This window comes from Artemia franciscana, chromosome 12 (assembly GCF_032884065.1).
Source record: "Artemia franciscana chromosome 12, ASM3288406v1, whole genome shotgun sequence".
Lineage (NCBI taxonomy): Eukaryota > Metazoa > Arthropoda > Branchiopoda > Anostraca > Artemiidae > Artemia > Artemia franciscana.
Window position 1 is genome coordinate 24,932,744 of NC_088874.1, and position 17,435 is coordinate 24,950,178.

The 17,435-nt window shown below is 35.6% G+C and overlaps 1 protein-coding gene across 1 annotated transcript in view; it reads left to right on the plus strand.

Moving 5' to 3' along the window:
• The first annotated feature begins 9,497 nt into the window (after window positions 1-9,497).
• Window positions 9,498-17,435, plus strand: part of LOC136033905 (CD63 antigen-like) — a 53,452-nt gene continuing 45,514 nt past the window's right edge. The window contains exons 1-2 of the mRNA XM_065714908.1: window positions 9,498-9,765; window positions 14,871-15,059. Of these exons, the coding sequence (XP_065570980.1) occupies window positions 9,706-9,765; window positions 14,871-15,059 (249 nt within the window). The 5' untranslated portion in view covers window positions 9,498-9,705. The remainder of the gene's footprint in view (window positions 9,766-14,870; window positions 15,060-17,435) is intronic.

Below are 17,435 nucleotides of genomic sequence, written 5' to 3' on the forward strand. Positions count from 1 at the left end.
CTCTCTTTCTCTTTTTTTCTCACCTAGAAATGAACCAAGAGTATATTTTTATCGCATGTTCAGTTTCAGATTAGTGATTGGCTAGATGCTACAGACACTTACCAATTGGGGCCTAAAGATATTCATTGTATGTCTAGTTACTGCTACTATTACTAATGCTAACAATTCACTGGTGCACCAAGCCACGTCGATCCATCGTAGTTTTGCATGCTCATCCTCCATCCTAATCTATTCAAAGCTCCCTTTTTGCACCCTCCCAAGAATTTCCTATTTTCCTTAAATCTTACCTCACCGACATCCTTCCTCACCAATTGGGGACGACCTGCTTTCCGTTTCCCCCTGGACAGTTGGCCAACAAGCACAGTCTTTGATAATCTTCATCCGTAGAACGTGTCCCATCTGTCTCATCCTTTCTGTCACTATAGCCCTAGAAAGCGGGATTGAACCACATTTTTCACGCAGCTTATTTTTTAGATACTGTCAGTCCGTCGGGTGCCCAAAACAATGCGTGGGTGATTTCTCTGGAAAACAGCTTGCAAATCTTCCTCTGTTTTTCGGAGCGTCCACGCTTCAGAACCAGACTTGACTACTGTTATCGCTGTAGCTTCTAATATTATAATCTTGGTTCGCAGACTTATCTTCCTACTCTTTAAACTTTTTTAACCTTCAAAATAAACTCTGGGCCTTAGCTATTCTACTTTTAACATATTCACTGCACCCACCGTCTTTATTAATAATACTTTTTGGGTAAGTGAAGCTATCCATTTGATCAATCTTCTCGTACACAACATTACCCCTTCAGCTTCAATTATTTCTGGTCCTAACGAAGTAGCTTTCTTAACATTGATCTTTAATCCCGTTCTTGCTCTCTAAACTCACAATGATTAGGATGATAATGAACAAATCAAAGCACATTGTATGCAAGCTGGCTGTCAGAGAGGAGTATCAGTAATATCTCAGGAACAGCTCAGGGCATTAAGTTGAAACATCCAGAGAATTTTTAGAGGGGTGTTTAAAAGTAAAAAGAAGGCAGCCAATCCCCGCTCACTCTTTTTAACTGTCCCATCATAATTTCCAAATCGCCATTTTGTTCAGAATTGTATAAAGGTCTAATAACTATGGTGCTGGGAATACCGACCCCTCCTTCCCCCCACCCACAGCTTCAGGCTAAGGGCAGTAAATTATGCAATCTGCACTTTCCTAAGATACATAGTTTATCACTGGTAAAGGGTAATATTGGATCCTTGGTGTAACCAAAACGACTTAAGTGTATTCATTTGAAACGTTAAGGTACATACTACTTCTAAGACTGAAATTCCAACTAGTTGCGATTACGGCTTTGGGTAGGTACCTGTCACTACTTGAAATTGCAACTATTTCGAAGTACCACTAATTTCAGAGATTTTTGAGGGGGATGTTGAACAGAACCAAATGGTTGCATATGGGTGGATCACCACTTTTCCAGAAAAGGCTTAGGATTGTACATTAAAAAAATTCCAGGTCATGTTGGGGGGGGGATAAAAAGCGCGTGGGCGGCCAAGGATCCCTTCGTCCTTATTTTATGTTCCCTCGGCACTGATCAAATTGGGTTTAGTTATTCTGCTCAAAATTGTCAAACGTCTAATAACTGTGTCTCCAGGAATATAATAGGCTCGCCAAAGCCCTGGGGAAAGAGTTGTGAATTTTATATTTGCCCATTCTCTATATACAAGAATTGTCACTGGGAAAGAAAAGGGATTCTTTAATTCTGGGTGTGACCGAAAAGGCTAAGGTTATTAAGGTGAAACTTTGGGTGATTTTGATTACTTTGAACAAATCGACATACTTTTATCAGATATCTAGGGGGAAGGGCAGCTAAAAGGGTTATGGGAAGGAGGCCGCCATCCAATCTCTTTGAATCTTAAACATAGTGCTAGAACTTTAAATTTACAATTGAATGAGCCCCCTCCAACTTTTCTTCGACAACTCCTTCTGTATGAAACAAAAAAGTTATTCGTTGAGGCTCTATCGCTGTTTACTTATTTTTCTACTTATGACGAAAATTTTTAGTTAAAACCTCCAAAAGTTTTATCGTTTCAATACAAACTTTAAAGGGGACTAATTGAATTGACGTGCTAAAATTCATTCTGTTACATAAAAACTGAACACACTGAGCTTGGAGAAACGACATGCCCAATAGAAATAAAAATATGTATTATCAGGTTGAAACAAAATAAACTGGGCAAAATACTTCTACTTCTTCTCCCTGCATAGCATGTTCAAGTCGAAAGGATTGTTATTAACCAGAAGAGAAAATACTTCATTGATGCTAACTATTTGGCGTGGTTTTAAAATTAAAAATAGCGTAGTACATACTTCTGAACTAAATACTTTCACAACAAAATTCTTATTACATTTTGATAAATTATTATCGAATTCCACCAAAACTATACGAAGACGCAGTTGGGGCTACCTAGGTCACATACTACCCATGGACGACACCAGAATCCCCAAGCAAGCATTCTTTTGGCTACCTGAAGCCATCCTCCGCAGAGGACGACACAAAAGCACACTCCGTTGTACCTTTAACAGCGACCTGGGTCAGCTTTCTGCGTCCCTACAACCAGAGTGGGAAGATCTTTTCACTGCCGCTAGTTACAGAGACGATTGGATACTTCTTGGGCGCCTTCGGTGCCTCCGGAGGATAAGGAAGATGTGGGGAAGACTGGGAGACGGGAAAATGGACTTGTTTTTTCCATAAATTATCGACGAGGTAATATGCTTTAAGGAAATAACTTGGCTACCATCGTTAAATATGCTACAAAGCTAAATATTTGCCCTTTTTGGTGTTTTTATTCAAATTGTGGAAAAGTTGGCTCCTATTGAAAAAAAGACAGTTTAACCTCTTCTCTCCTGCCTAAACTTTAGTGAAAGTCTCCAACTGTGAGCATTAGAAAGATTCCCTTCACACAAAATGCAAGCCAGTGCTCATTTTCTGCTAAAACAATAGGAGAAATGATTTGGGAATATAAGAGAGGTCACGGAGTCAGTGTTTGTTGTAAATCACCTACAGCAAGATTCATTGCATTTTTTGAATTTAGAAAAATAGGAGCATGCCAACCATTTTTTCTGAAAAGTTTAAAACAAAAGATACTGAGATCTTGGAGAAGTTTCGGTTCTGTAGTATCTTTAATTTTGCACTAAGAGATTGATAAGGTCAATAGAGGGGCATCTAGACAATTTTTTATCTTCCAGCCATGTCGATTGAGGACTCTTGCGTTGTTTCCCTTCAAAGAAGGTAAGCCTATCTTCTTGCTAAGAGTTTTAGTGGAATAAGACTATTTTCCCCTTTTTTTGGAAGGAACGCTGATATGATTTTTCCATTTGCAATGCATATTGAAAATCCTTGCATGATTACAGGAATTGAAAAATTTTGCTATTCATTCACACCAGTGGAAATTTTCTGCTTGATTCTGTTTCCAAACGATCCATAATGTCTTATCCTTTTATGGTGAACTGGTGGTTAGGACTGCCATAGTGATTTTAAAGGGACGACAGACGTACCTTACAGCTCTAACTGTACGGGATACTATCTTTGTGTCATTTTGCTTCCAAAAAATAACATGCCAGTCTGGCTAAAAAAAAATAATGGTGAGAACAGAGAGACCCAAGGGTTAGCGCATCCGCCTTTTTAGTTCAAAAATACTTATTCGGTATCTTTATGCGTATTGGGGGTTGGAGGGAACAGGAACAAATCAAAGTTAATATACGCCCACTTCAATCCCCGCTCTTTCTTTTTAAATTTCACGGTCCTGTACTTCTACTTTCATATTAAAATCAACGAAGAACATTGAATATGCATAACCTCAGCATTTTTTAAGCAGTCGCGACTTTATTATCACTTGGGCATCATTTTGATTTCTTGGTGGTCATTTCTTATAGCCAGTAGCTAAAAGTATAATGATATGAACTAATATCGTAATCGTAGGTCGATTTGTTTACCATCATCCTTGTCGAAAAACGAGATACCATACACACTCGAATGTGATTTCGCTTAGTTTAAAACTAGACCTACGTTGCCCGGGCAACGTGAAGTGTTGCGGCAACCTTTGTCCGGCTTCGCCGACTAAAGTGTTGCGAGAGCAACACTTTGGTTTTGTTTCTTCGCTATCGATCAGTAATCACATGATCAAAGGCTATTCCTAAGCGTTGAAAAAACAACAACAAAATAGTATCGAAAGAAGGGACTAAATTGACTTTGCAGCCAGTTGAACTTTATCCTTTTCAATTGTAGACATCGTTACGGATGAAAACTCGGAACAATATCTTATATAATCTAGTTGGTATTATAAAGCTATCCGTAACTTTACAGGATCAAAATACCATAGATGATACTCTATTAATTATTACGAAACTACCTCATTGTATTGTTTGCACCCGTTGCGTAAATACTTAATTCTAGGTTACAGTGAGTGATAGACCATCGATACAAACTTTCTTGCCGTCAGATTTACATAGATCGAATACAATGTGCACCAATTTGCACAAATTTCTAGCCCAAAGTGAACCGATTCTTACTTACAAGTCCCTCTCCCGTGATAAGACATCAATTTCACCGGAAACAAATAAATGGGTACACCAACTAGCAAAAGTTTCAAACCCCTCATCACTGAAGATGATTGTAGCTTAACAGCCGATTATTACTTACAAGTCCCCTACATGTCTTACTTACAAACACTGGAACCAAATTGGTCTTATCATCAAATACACCGGAAACAAATAATAGGTACACCAACTCGCAAAAGTTGCAAACCCCTCATTGCAACTAGCAAAAGTTGCAAACCCCTTATCGCTGAAGGTGATTGTAGCCTAACAGCCGATTATTACTTACAAGTCCCCTACATGTCTTACCACTGGAACCAAATTGGTCTTACCATCAAATACAACGGAAACAAAAAATAGGTACACCAACTAGTAAGAGTTGCGAGCCCTTCATTGCCGAGGATGATTATGAGCTAACAGCTGACTGTTGCTTACAACTCCCCTATATGTCTCACAATTGGTATCGGCCTATTTTTGGTTTCAGTGTGTACCTTACTACTGAAGTTGTCAACCCCTTTAAAATTTCAAACTGGTATATCTCATGAAGAAATTATTGTACAAAAAAATGGATGACATATACTTTGATCAGCTCATCAAAAGCTATCGACTGCCGTCGAAAAAAAAATCTATCTGTCTTAGTTCAAAAGTTGACTTTTTTGCCGAAGGCCAACTTTCTAACGTCATCACTTAGAACGGAGCAAAGGATAAACTCTAATTTCTTTAGCAATGAGAGAACTTTTAAAGTTTAAGGTGTTGCTCTCGCAACACAATTGCTCTCGCAACACAATAAAGAGGACTGCTTAAATCTCGGTTATACACAAAAACAACTATTAACCTGACTTCCTAGTTTAATTTTAGAATAAGGTTACATACCAAAACGATATATTGACAGATAGCATTTTTCATTCACCTACCTGGTATACCATTCAATGCCCGAGTCTTTTCTTCAGAGTAGAGGGCATTCTATCAACCTATCCGGTATTCTTATCTCCGGAGACTTATCAGAGCACCTCTCACGGTATCAAGTTTCCCAAGGAAACAGTTATTTTTCCATTTTATTCACAGCGCAGATAAAAAAAAATGTGTCTTATGCTCCACATTATATGGCTCTATTTTTAGACGTTACAGGAGCTTTTGAATTTGGTTCCTGGTTCCGAGAACATTCGCCTCTCCAAGCACATATAAGAATTTTGGCCCGTGTCTATGGTTCATTATTTTTAAGTCAAGACAGGCCAGTTCTTCCAGGATATAATTCGCCTTTTCAAAACGTAATGTTGTTTTCAAATAAAACCCAAATGACCGGGGAAGCTTAAGAACTTTTACGGGCAGGGGCTGGAAAGGGGACTCTAAACAAACTCCTGTTTTTAGAAATCTCTGTTCGTTTTCATTTTTACTCGTTGGATATTTATTCATCTATATCAGTATTTCTTTTTCTCATAATTATTTTATTTTTTTTCCTTTGAGTTTCATTTATTTTAACAGTATTAATTGCTCGCTTTGAATTACTTTAGAAATTTATTTCTGTTTTGTAACTTTAACATGACCCTTTAATTTTCTTAAGAACTTCCGTTCCAAAAAGAATGTTTAGTTAACATCTTAAGAAGAGGAGTGGTTACATATAAGAGTTTTTCAAATATTTAAACACATTGGCTGAATTTCTGCTCTTAGCCCAGAATCCTTATTCCGGGCCCTAATACAGCTATGCTCCGTTGAGTTTCAGCGCTCTTTTCTAGTCTAATTTTATTCTTTTCAAGAATGAATTATAGCTAGTCCCAGTAACAGACACAATAGAGCTGCGCACTCTCACCCCTCCCCCCTTCTCTATAATCTGCTCTATCAGACTTACATATCCTTTTTACCCCTAATGTAAAATAATAATGATAAGTCATTCTCCTAGGGTTCCTAGTACTCCTCTGCACATTCCAGCCCTCGCCCCTCTAGTCTCTCCTGAGATATTTGTTGTTGTTTTTTCTTTTAGCTCTATTCTTATCTTTGTTGTTTTGAGCTAGTTTAATGTTTATATTGACCATATATGTTTTTATCCGTTTTTGAACAGACTACTTACCGTCTTTAAGTTTGAACGAAAGATGACAAATTTGGTCTTGTTTGATAGCTTAGACCTAGCTTTATGAATTCACCGCATTACATTCTCGAAATTGGTTCCAAATTTTCTTTAGTCAGAAAACTGTTTTTAAAAAAAGTGAATTTTGCGACTAAGCTGAAGCTTATATCTCAACCAAATAGACAAGGTGGTTGTTTCGCATTGTTCATTAGTGTGAGAACTATATGGTCACCGTAACATACCTTTTTCATTACCTAGAATTTTCTGTAGGAAATAATGTGAAGGTACTTGAAAAAGCAAAAAATGTTACCGCTAGATGGGCTATGCCTTGTTATTTCTCATTCGAAGAACATAGTCGGATCCGTTTTGATAAGTGCATATAATATAATAATATAATAATATTTATTAAACTTAAGACCATTTAGGGCCACTTACATAGAACAAAAACAAATGAAACACTAACACACAAAAAACAATTAGCAAAAAAAAAAACAGTTCGTTCAATTAACAATGGTACATTTAAACATGTCAAAATTGTTATGTGTAAATCACACTTGACCAAGTCAGCCAAAGTGGCAAAGAGAGGCGATAAAGTGGCTCAGAAAGCACCAAAATGAGGGGGTTATCCGAAGCAATATCCTTGTCTGGATAGAAAGAGAAGATTTTCTACTCAGCTCAGGAAAAGATGGGAGGCCACCACCAACAAACATTTTAGATGCACTACAGTTCAAAGGCAGATTAAGAAGCCACCGTAAAGAATTGTTATAAAGAACACGAAGAGGATTCTCACACTTAACAGACAGAGATAATACAAAAACTAGACCGTCCAACGGAGAGCAGTAAGCTCTGAAAAGAAAGCATCTTACAGAAGGGTCGCAAATCCTGAACTCACAAATGAGTAAGTTAGCCCTGCAGCACAGCGAACGTGAAAGTAACTTAACATGAAGCTTATCACTCAGAGTTGGAGCCACCGTGAATTCAAGATATTTGTAGGATCCAACGAAAGATAGCGACACTCCAGAAAGCCAAGCCATAGGATATGTTTCAAAGGAGTTCCCCAGGGAATAAACTCCATACACTGGGTCTTAGTCGTGTTGAACACGATATCATTGGCTGACGCAAACTCATCACATATAAAATGCACATATATAAATGCATCACATATGAAATGCCTCTAGAGTAGGCGGTTACCGTTTTGTCTACCTGTCTAGATTACCTGTTTTACAGTCTGACAAGGCAAACAAGTTCTCAGCTAGGCTGATTATTTTTTTTTTTTTGTGATTTATTTGACTCTGTGATTAATTATGATAAATAAAATGGTAGCTAATAGCGGTAAAAATGAAAGACAGTAGCTCAACACCGTAAGATTCAAAACATATATCTCTATATTGGATTTATTTCTAAATAGCTCAACACAAGCGACTGATTATACCAAATAGAAATTGACTATTAATTTTTCTATTCATATTTTCACCAATGGCAATTATTTTGCTTTAATCTTTACTAAGATTTGTAACAACTTAATTTTAACAGACAACTTTTATATTATATTTCCTCCAGTAAAAGCTTTTTACTTCATTTACTTTTTATATTTTCAGGAATATGCGCACAACTCCATATCATTCTCTTTCTGTGTAATATTTAAAATGATATATTCTATGGATTTTTTTTTCATTTTTCCATTCCAAGCCTTAGTTTATTTAGATTTTCGAGGCAAATAAATCAATACAGGCGTAGAGTTCACATTTTACTTACTCTAAATGAGAAAGTTTATGAAAATGTTTTTTAACCTCGTTTCAAATACTTTACTGACAAAATGACTTTAATTTTCAAAATGTTTGGAACACCTTTTAATTTCTGGATGCAAATGTGTCTTTTAAACATGTATCTGCTGCAAAAAGTGTGATAAGTTTCTTAGGCTCTAAGTCAGGAACTCCAAACTGCATTTATGAATATATTCCTCTTTTACCGTAAGTTGCAATGCAAACAGAAAAAGCAATTAGCTTTCCAGCGAGTTTTCAAAGGGAACTGGATCTAATGAAATGTTTAATGTTTTATTCGAGGAAACCGATAAATATTTACCTAAAGAAGAGAGACATGATATTCGCTTTTTTTCTGGTTTGAGGGAGAATTTTTTAGAAGGATTTATATTTTGTAAGTACTATACAAGCAAAATGCTTCAAAACGAAGACAAGTTCGCCCTTTTACAAACAATCTTCATGTACAAGAAACTCCTGAATGTATATTAACAGTAAACAAATTTAAATTGGTACTAATTCAATATCTCCTCGTCTAACAATATTAAGATTAAAAAAATAATGAGGTTTAAAAGGCCGTTAACAATTTTAACTAAAAACTTTAAAGGAAGAGCTGTTTATTTTCGGCAGATGATCAAGTAAATGCAGAAAATTTACTTGCAGTAAATGCTAAATATTCAAAGCTTTGTGATTCTTGTCAATGAAAATACTACTTAAATAGCAGAAGGCTGATTCACTTCAACTGATTTGAGAAAAAAACACAAGAAATAACTCTTTGGCAGGAAGAAGATAATTATTTATAGAAAAATATTCAAGCATTCATAGCAGAAGAATCGAGAAAGTTATGAGAAATTTACGTTAGAAAAAACATCAAAATTTACCAAATGGTGCCTTTTTTGGGACAAATAATTAATGATACGAGATCTGAGGTGGTCAAAAATTTTTCAACGAAGCCATTAGACAGATCAGTCCCTAATGAGCTCATTGATGACTTTCAAAAAGCAAGATTTTTGGTCTTAAGGTGACTTAAGAGACTGTTATGGCATTGATTGCTACCTATCGAATGCCAAGAAGAGAGGGCTCTCATTGTATGCACTACAGCTAAATTTTTTCTATGTGATCAAACATCAGTTTATTTTGTGTTTTGTAGGCCACAGTTTCTCAAATATAGAAGATTTAAAGGCTACTGAATCTATCCAACAGAAGAAAAGTATTTGTGAAATGCTTAAGAGCTGGCAAAGCTAACCTGGTGTATCATATATTGTTTATTTTGTAATCAGCAAACATAAAGGACTTGAAGCCAACATGAATCCTGGCATGAAACTTATCAAATATTTGCTTTTTCTGTTCAACCTCATATTTTCTGTAAGTAATCTCAACCTTATATTATGAATCCAATAAGATCAACTGAGTGCATAGATGTGGAGATGTCCAGCCTAGCAGCTAGGCTTTCATGTCTGCCACATTGTGGTCAAAGCGTTAGGCCAGATATAACCTAGGTGACCTTTTGGGCGTCTGACTAGGTTAGCCTAAATGAATTATTGTAGATCTATGTATGGGCAAGGTAAACCCACCAATACAAGACATAAGTCACTTGTATAGGCTAGTGCCTAATCTTAAAAAGTGGGTTATTATCTTCCCTAAACATAACCTAGACAGTATGCTCCTAGTTTTAGATAGATTAGTTTTACATTAAAAGACTAATCAGATGGATAAAAATACTTGCCACTAGCATCAGAATTTCATCCTGAATCCAAATAGGCTATGACATTCATTTCTGTTGCAAATTGTTTTCAAAATAACTAATAAGCTTCTTTAAGTTTCTTTAATTTTCTTTTTTTTACAGAAACATTGTTGTGACAATTTGATTAGAAAAACACTAAATTTTGTTGAAAGCCCTGATTTGAAAAATACTAAATTTTGTTGGGTGTTTATTTATTATGAAAAAATAGGCTAGGGGAGAGTAGTAGGCTATATAGAGGGACAGATTTTGGAAAACCTCCAAAATACATAGTTAACATTAAAGTAGAAAAATGGTTTATGGCTCAAATAAAAGCCCAAAAACTGCTGCATATACTGTGATTTTTCCAGATTTTTCTTGTATAGCTAGAAGAAAAAAGGGGATATCCTGCTTATACCATTTGTCCAACTAAGTACCAGGGGTGGTATTTCTTGGGACACAAGGTGGTATACCCAGGGACATAGTAAAAAGATTCATGTGTTGGTAGAAAACTTTGACCATTCATCATATAAAACTACATTAAAAATTCAACTTCAAAAGTAAAAATATCTTAGGCACAAGACTAGACTGCCTGTCAGCAAAAATAAAGTATGATGCTCCTCTGGAAGCTATACTGGGTGCTGGGGTAGGAGGCAACAACTTTTTCTAAATGTCTTCCCTTGGATAAAATATTGAGTCTTCTTGGTCCAGCCACTTCCACTTTCTTAGACCAGCCATGAACATCATATCAGAAATAAATTTAGAAAATGCAACATTAACATAATTTGAACCATAAACTAGACTCAAATTGTTACTATTAATTAGTTTATGTAGTAGCTTAAAATCAATCCACTCAAATTGTTTATGTGAAGTTTCATCTCTAGCATCCCAAAAACAAATATTAACTCCCCCTAAATCCAGAAGAACACTCACCAGGAAATGGTCTGACATATCAGATAAAATTACAGAGGCCTTCTGTGCTTTAACTGAATTAACAGATAAAAATATATTATCAATCAGTATAGCTGTAGTATTTGTAATCCTAGTTGGGAGAAAAACGCTTGGAAGAAAAACAGCACACAGCATAATATTCAAAAATTCCTTATGAGTACTAAGATCTAAATTCAGCAAATCAAAATTGAAGTCCCCTGATATAATAACTGGTTTCTTTGACTTGCTGAATTTTAAAAGAACCAACTTGAAAACCTCAAAAAAACTTTTTGGGCTACTTGATGGAGGTCTATATAATGAACCAAATATAAACAAATCACCACTCATGGGGTTAATTTCCACAAATAGCATTTCACATAAACCCTCTTCCCAAATTTATCTAATCTCTTTTATGCAAAAAGACCAATCCTGGCAAATACAAATCACCTGTCCACCTCATGCATTCAATTTCCTACTGCAAGATACACTTTTCATCATACAAACCTTGAACATAGACATAGGTGAAAAACTAGACAAAAACGTTTCACATATGGCCACACTATCTTTTGGACTAGATGATAGCAAAAACTTGAGTTCATTATATGCACTTTGTAAACCTTGAGCATTAACATGAAGCACTGTGACTGGGAATTTACATCTGTCAGGCTCACACTCTAAAGTGCCTCCTGAAGGAAAATCACAGTTGGGCAAATTTTTAGCATAAGGTACATCTTTATCACCACCAATAGATGTATTCAAAATTGTATCTAATTTTAAATGGGAATCCAAGAAAATCTGGAAGCAGTCTATACTTCACAGTCACAAGGAAGACAAGAAACCACCATTTATTTATGCTATCAACAGCTCATTAGCAAAATCATGGATTTCAACTACATCACTAATTGATTCACCCAGAATATTTTGTGAGCCACTTTCCACATAAATAACTCCTCTCATGGTCCACATGTTCTTCTTGTTGAATTTGTTGCATGCTAGTTTGAAAACTTCCTGCCTTTCTTTGGTGAGGGCCTTGTTGACAAAAATAAGCAAACCTTTGAGCTCTTTCCAATTACACAGGAATTTGACAGATGTTACTTCAGATACAAAGGTAAATTCAATTGGCACCTGAGACTGGTCAAGAGACCCTAGACGCCTTACAGTCTTGAGCATAGTATTATTAAGATGGAGTCCCATTTGTGCATTCAGACAATCTAAGACTTTTTTGCCTAGAGTAGGTAGGTCCCAAGCAGTCATTTCAATCCCAGAAACAATGATCTTGTTAAGAAAGAGAAGTCTGGCTGAGATCATTGAGTTCTGTTTCTAATTTTTTAATTTTAGCACCATTCTGGGCAATTTTGCACTTGAAATTGTTAAGACCTTTCTCAATTTAATCGAACTTAGACTGGAACTGCAGTTCTATGGCTTTATACACAGCCTGTGTTATAGTGTCCAAAAATTCATTTGTAAGCTTGTGGAGACATGGTGTCTAACTTTACAAACTCATTATCTACCTGTTTGCCCATCCTTTAAAGCAGCAGCATGCTTTGTTAAGTAACACCAAATATCCTCTGATGTCAGGATCTTAACTTCATCACTACCATACCAGGTAACCTCATAATTACAGCCACCGTCCTTGATACATATCACTCATATGATTTTACATGGCCAAAGTTTGTAGTATCGAAACTGAGCATATGCTCTATCTCCTGCTTGCATAGCTCCAGAGGCAACAAAGTCAACTAGTAGGAAAACACTTGTATATTGCAAGGGGGGCTTCTTCTTGTATTCCTACGCCCCTCCCAACTTCAAACAGCTGCTCTAGATTTGTCAAGAAAATTCAGTTAACATTTTTCGCCTGCGTTTCCTGCATGCAAAAGTCTCTAATTAAAAGATTCTGACGTTGCTGCTATAACAATTCACTCATATACAGTAGCAGCTAAAGCTAGTTGGTTGTGCAAGCTGTTGAGATTTAAGCATGTGTTTTATCTGATTGAATCAAAACTTATTTAGCTGTTAGCTCTTTGAACTTTAATTCAATATGATGCTTCTTCTTCAGGCATAAAAATAGTAACAAATCAGAACTTTTGGGCACCACTGTATTTTGCTTTTTTGTCATCACTGAGCTTTGAATACTCTGTGAAGGGCTGAACACAACACTCCATGTTTTTCTGCCCCTGCCCTAATTGGTAAGCCAGCCTCTAGGTGTACAGTAGCTGCTTTAATCATGAAGTGCTGGTCAACTTTCTTTTCAGCAACCGATTTAAAATATTCCTCTCACATAGCTCTTGATAATTGTGGTCCTATGGTGGCGCAGTGGGTTTGACCTTAGCTTGGTAATACGGGACCCAGAGATCAAATCATGGTGCAGCAATGCACTGCAGGGCTGACGCAGGGACCTTAGTAGTCAAGAAGCATTGTTCTTGACGCTTCAAGAACAATTCAAGAATCTGATGCAATACTTGGTAATTGTGGCATTTTCTTCTATTGATGTAAAAAAAGATGTATAAGCTATTTTTATCATTATGATACAAGTAAAAACAGATAGGAAAAGATGCAGTGTATGGACTGAACTATAAGAATTTGTGTGGTATGCACTGGGACATGTCCCACTACATACCACTTGTCCTTGTCCCATTATATACCAAGCAACCTCTACTTGCAAATTGTGCCTGATCTTTTTCATTGTTGTATATTTTTCCACAAGATGGCCACACGACATGGCCTGATGTTTTAGCTTTTGTTTGGTATCTTAGACACACAATTTCGGCAAACCATTAAAGCACAAAAAACTATTGCCAAAAATATTTTTGGGGGGTATAGCTGAAACTTTGAAGTCGATTTTTCTCAAAAACAAAAATAGCAACTTGCCAAAATGATAGAACTGTCATGTCCGTCATTGAATGAACTATACTAGGTGGCTTTATTGGATTTTTAAAGAACGCTAGATGGCAGATAAATACTGTGTCCCACTTTATACCCCATCCCTGCATATACCACTTACCCTTACTAAACAATTTGAATTGTTCATTTTTCTGGGGGGAGTGGAAACCTTACCACTAGCATCAGAATTTCATCCTGAATTGAAATATGACATTCATTTCCACAACAAATTATTTTCAAAATTACTTCTAAGCTTTTTTTGAAATCAGCAAAACTTCTTTGAGCAAAACAGCAAAACAAACACTTTATGGCAGTATATATGGCAGCTACATATACAGTTTCATAAATATCAGATAAATAGGAGTTAATGTAAACAAACTAATCTCATATATATAATACTAGTCACTATATATATAGCTGCAGCTTTCTATTGGGAAAACGAAATGTTATTAGTGCCAAACTGTTATTGATCATATTCTTGGACAAAAAATACTATCCTGCTTAAATGTGCTATGAGTCAAGCCAAGCTGTTTTCATGTATTACTTTCTATGGCTTTCTCTCTTCAAGTATTAACAAAAACCTAGGTGCTAATGTGTTTGTCATATAAAAATATCCAACTAAACTAACCAAAGAAAAGGCTTATTACATGGGTGAAATTCATGTATTTTGTAACATATAAAATACAAAACTTTAGAAGGCAGTTGAGGTTTCAGTTGACCTTATTCCATGTTTTAGAAGTCATGTATCACTCTGGAATCTAATACTTACAAGCAAAGTAAATAGTGTGCTATTTCGGTGTGATAGATGGCCTTTTTATAGTGATTATGTCCCCAAGACTCAAGTGGTGCATGTCTTTTGTTCTAAACATAGTAATGTACCTTCTGTCCTCTACTCATCTTACTCTATGGGGACTGATTTTTGATTTCTTTTTTTTTTCAGGTAACAGGTGTGGCATTGATTGTAACTGGGGCTGTTGTTCAGAGTTTTTACAGCCAATATTTGGATTTCCTTGGAAATGAACTTCTCTCTGCTTCAATGCTTTTTATCATTGTTGGTATTATAATATTTTTTGTCACATTCTTTGGTTGCTGTGGTGCATCAAAGGAAAACTCGTGTATGATCCTGACTGTGAGTACTTAGGAAATTATATAGTAAAGAACAGGGGTGCCCATTAGGGGGAGGAAGACCTACTAGATTCCCCATGCCCTTCTCTTCCCCTAGATTTTGAATAATACCTTTTCTGCTGTTTTCATTTAAACATATTTTTTGTGTCTTTTTATAAAAAAATAAACAATAAAACTATCCCTTTGTAGATTTTAAAACCGCCTTCTCCCCCTAGATTTTTTAAAAATTGGAACCGCTGGCAAAGACAGTTGTATTCAGGGCTTGACCAATGTGGATTTTTGGGGTCTGACACTGATAGATCTGTTTCATACTGATATAATTTGCCGATAAATTCCCCTCGGAAAAAAATCTTACCCAAAGTGTAAAGCCTGTATTTTCTGCCTATAATTGTACTTACATGTTTCTCCCTGGTCTATTACTCTAATTTTTCATATTATATTACGTATTATCATATTATATTACGTATCATACATTACATATCATATTATATTCATATTACGCTCATTTTTTCCCAAAGTCAACGGCTTCAAATTTTTAGATAGCCAATTTGTTCAGTATTGTCGCAAAACATAATAACTATGTCTTTGGGGATGCCTCACTCCCCTAGAGTCCCCGAGGGAGGGGCTGCAAGTTAAAAACTTTGACCAGTGTTTACATGCAGTAATGGTTACTGGGAAGTGTTCAGACGTTTGCAAGGGGATTTTTTTGTTTGTGGGGAGGGGGCCGAGGGGAGGGGTATATGTGGGAGGATCTTTCCTTGGAGGAATTTGTCATGGGGGAAGAAAAATTCAACGAAGAGGGTGCAGGATTTTCTAGCATTATTATAAAAAAAATGAAAAATAAATATTATAAAAGTTTTTTCGACTGAAAGTAAGGAGGAGCATTAAAACTTAAAACGAACAGAGATTATTGCGCATGTGAGGGATTCTTCTCCTAAATACCTCGCTCTTTACGCTAAAGTATTTCTAGTAATTTCAACTATTTATTCTATGGTCTTTCTGATTCAGGGGTCATTCTTAAAGAATTGGGACAAAATTTAAGCTTTAGTGTAAAGAGCGAGTATTAACGAGGGGACAAACCCTCATCATATACATTATAAAAATATATGAATATAGAAGTTCGTCACGTAAGTTAATTCTTAAGTTACGCATATTTTTTAATAATAAAAACGTCGTTTAAAAATTAAAAGTTCTAGTTGCCTTTTTAAGTAACCGAAAAATTGGAGGGCAGCTAGGCCTCCTCCTCCACCCCTTTTTTCTCAAAATCGTCTGATCAAAACTAAGAGAAAGCCATTTAGCCAAAACAAGAATTAATACACTAATTTCATTTTAATATCTATGTGCGGAGAGCCAAAACCAAACATGTATTAATTCAAAAACGTTCAGAAACTAAATAAAAAAACTAGTTTTTTAACTGAAAGCAAGGAGTGACATTAAAACTTAAAACGAACAGAAATTACTCAGTGTATGAAAAGGGCTGTTCCCTTCTCAACTTCTTACGCTAAAGTTTTTTTACGCTTTTTTTTACGTTCCCTTCTTTACGCTAAGGTTTTTTACTGTTCAATAAAATAGAATTGAAAGAGTCAAATTTATGCATGGGCTTAGCAAGTGAATGTAGTGTGTTATGCAATACTCCAGTGGGCACCAATCCTCAGGCCATTTGAACTTAATGTATATACTCTAAACCTCATTTTTGCATTCAGCTGGCGCCTCATTTACATATACCTGCCAAGACATGATTAACATATATTCAAAACAGGAATGACCAGTTAAGTAAACCGGTTTATTTCAATTCAAATGGAATGGTAGAATCAGCGTCATTAGAAAAATGGCCACTTAAGTAAACCGTTTTATTTGATTTCAAATGCCCCCACCCAACTCCCTCTGTTTTACTTAGAATTATTTCTTTTTGGAACTTTGAAAACAATTTTTTTTACTTAAAAATTCTTTCAACATTTTTGGGGGGCAGTTTTTTCGACTTTTTTGTCTTATAATGACATTAAACATACTTAGAACAAAAAAAAATTCACTTGTGATATTTTCAAAATACGAAATGAAGATGATATTTATATGTATGTAAGTCGTGATTTTTCCTATTAGAAAAATAATGTTTTTAGTAATATTTGTTCTTTTTTACTTACTTTTTCCAACTTAAAAATTTTTTCAATTTTTTTTGGGGGACTTGGCAATTTTTTCAACAACTTGTATATGACCCCAAACTGGAATAAGTGCCATGTCAAGAGAAAACATGAATTATTTTATGGAATGGATCCAAAACATTAATTTTTTTATGTTGATATAATACATGTCGTTATTCTTAATTGTTCAAATATTGTTAATAAAATTAGATGTGTTTTAACTGTGTGTGTTTTTATTTCAG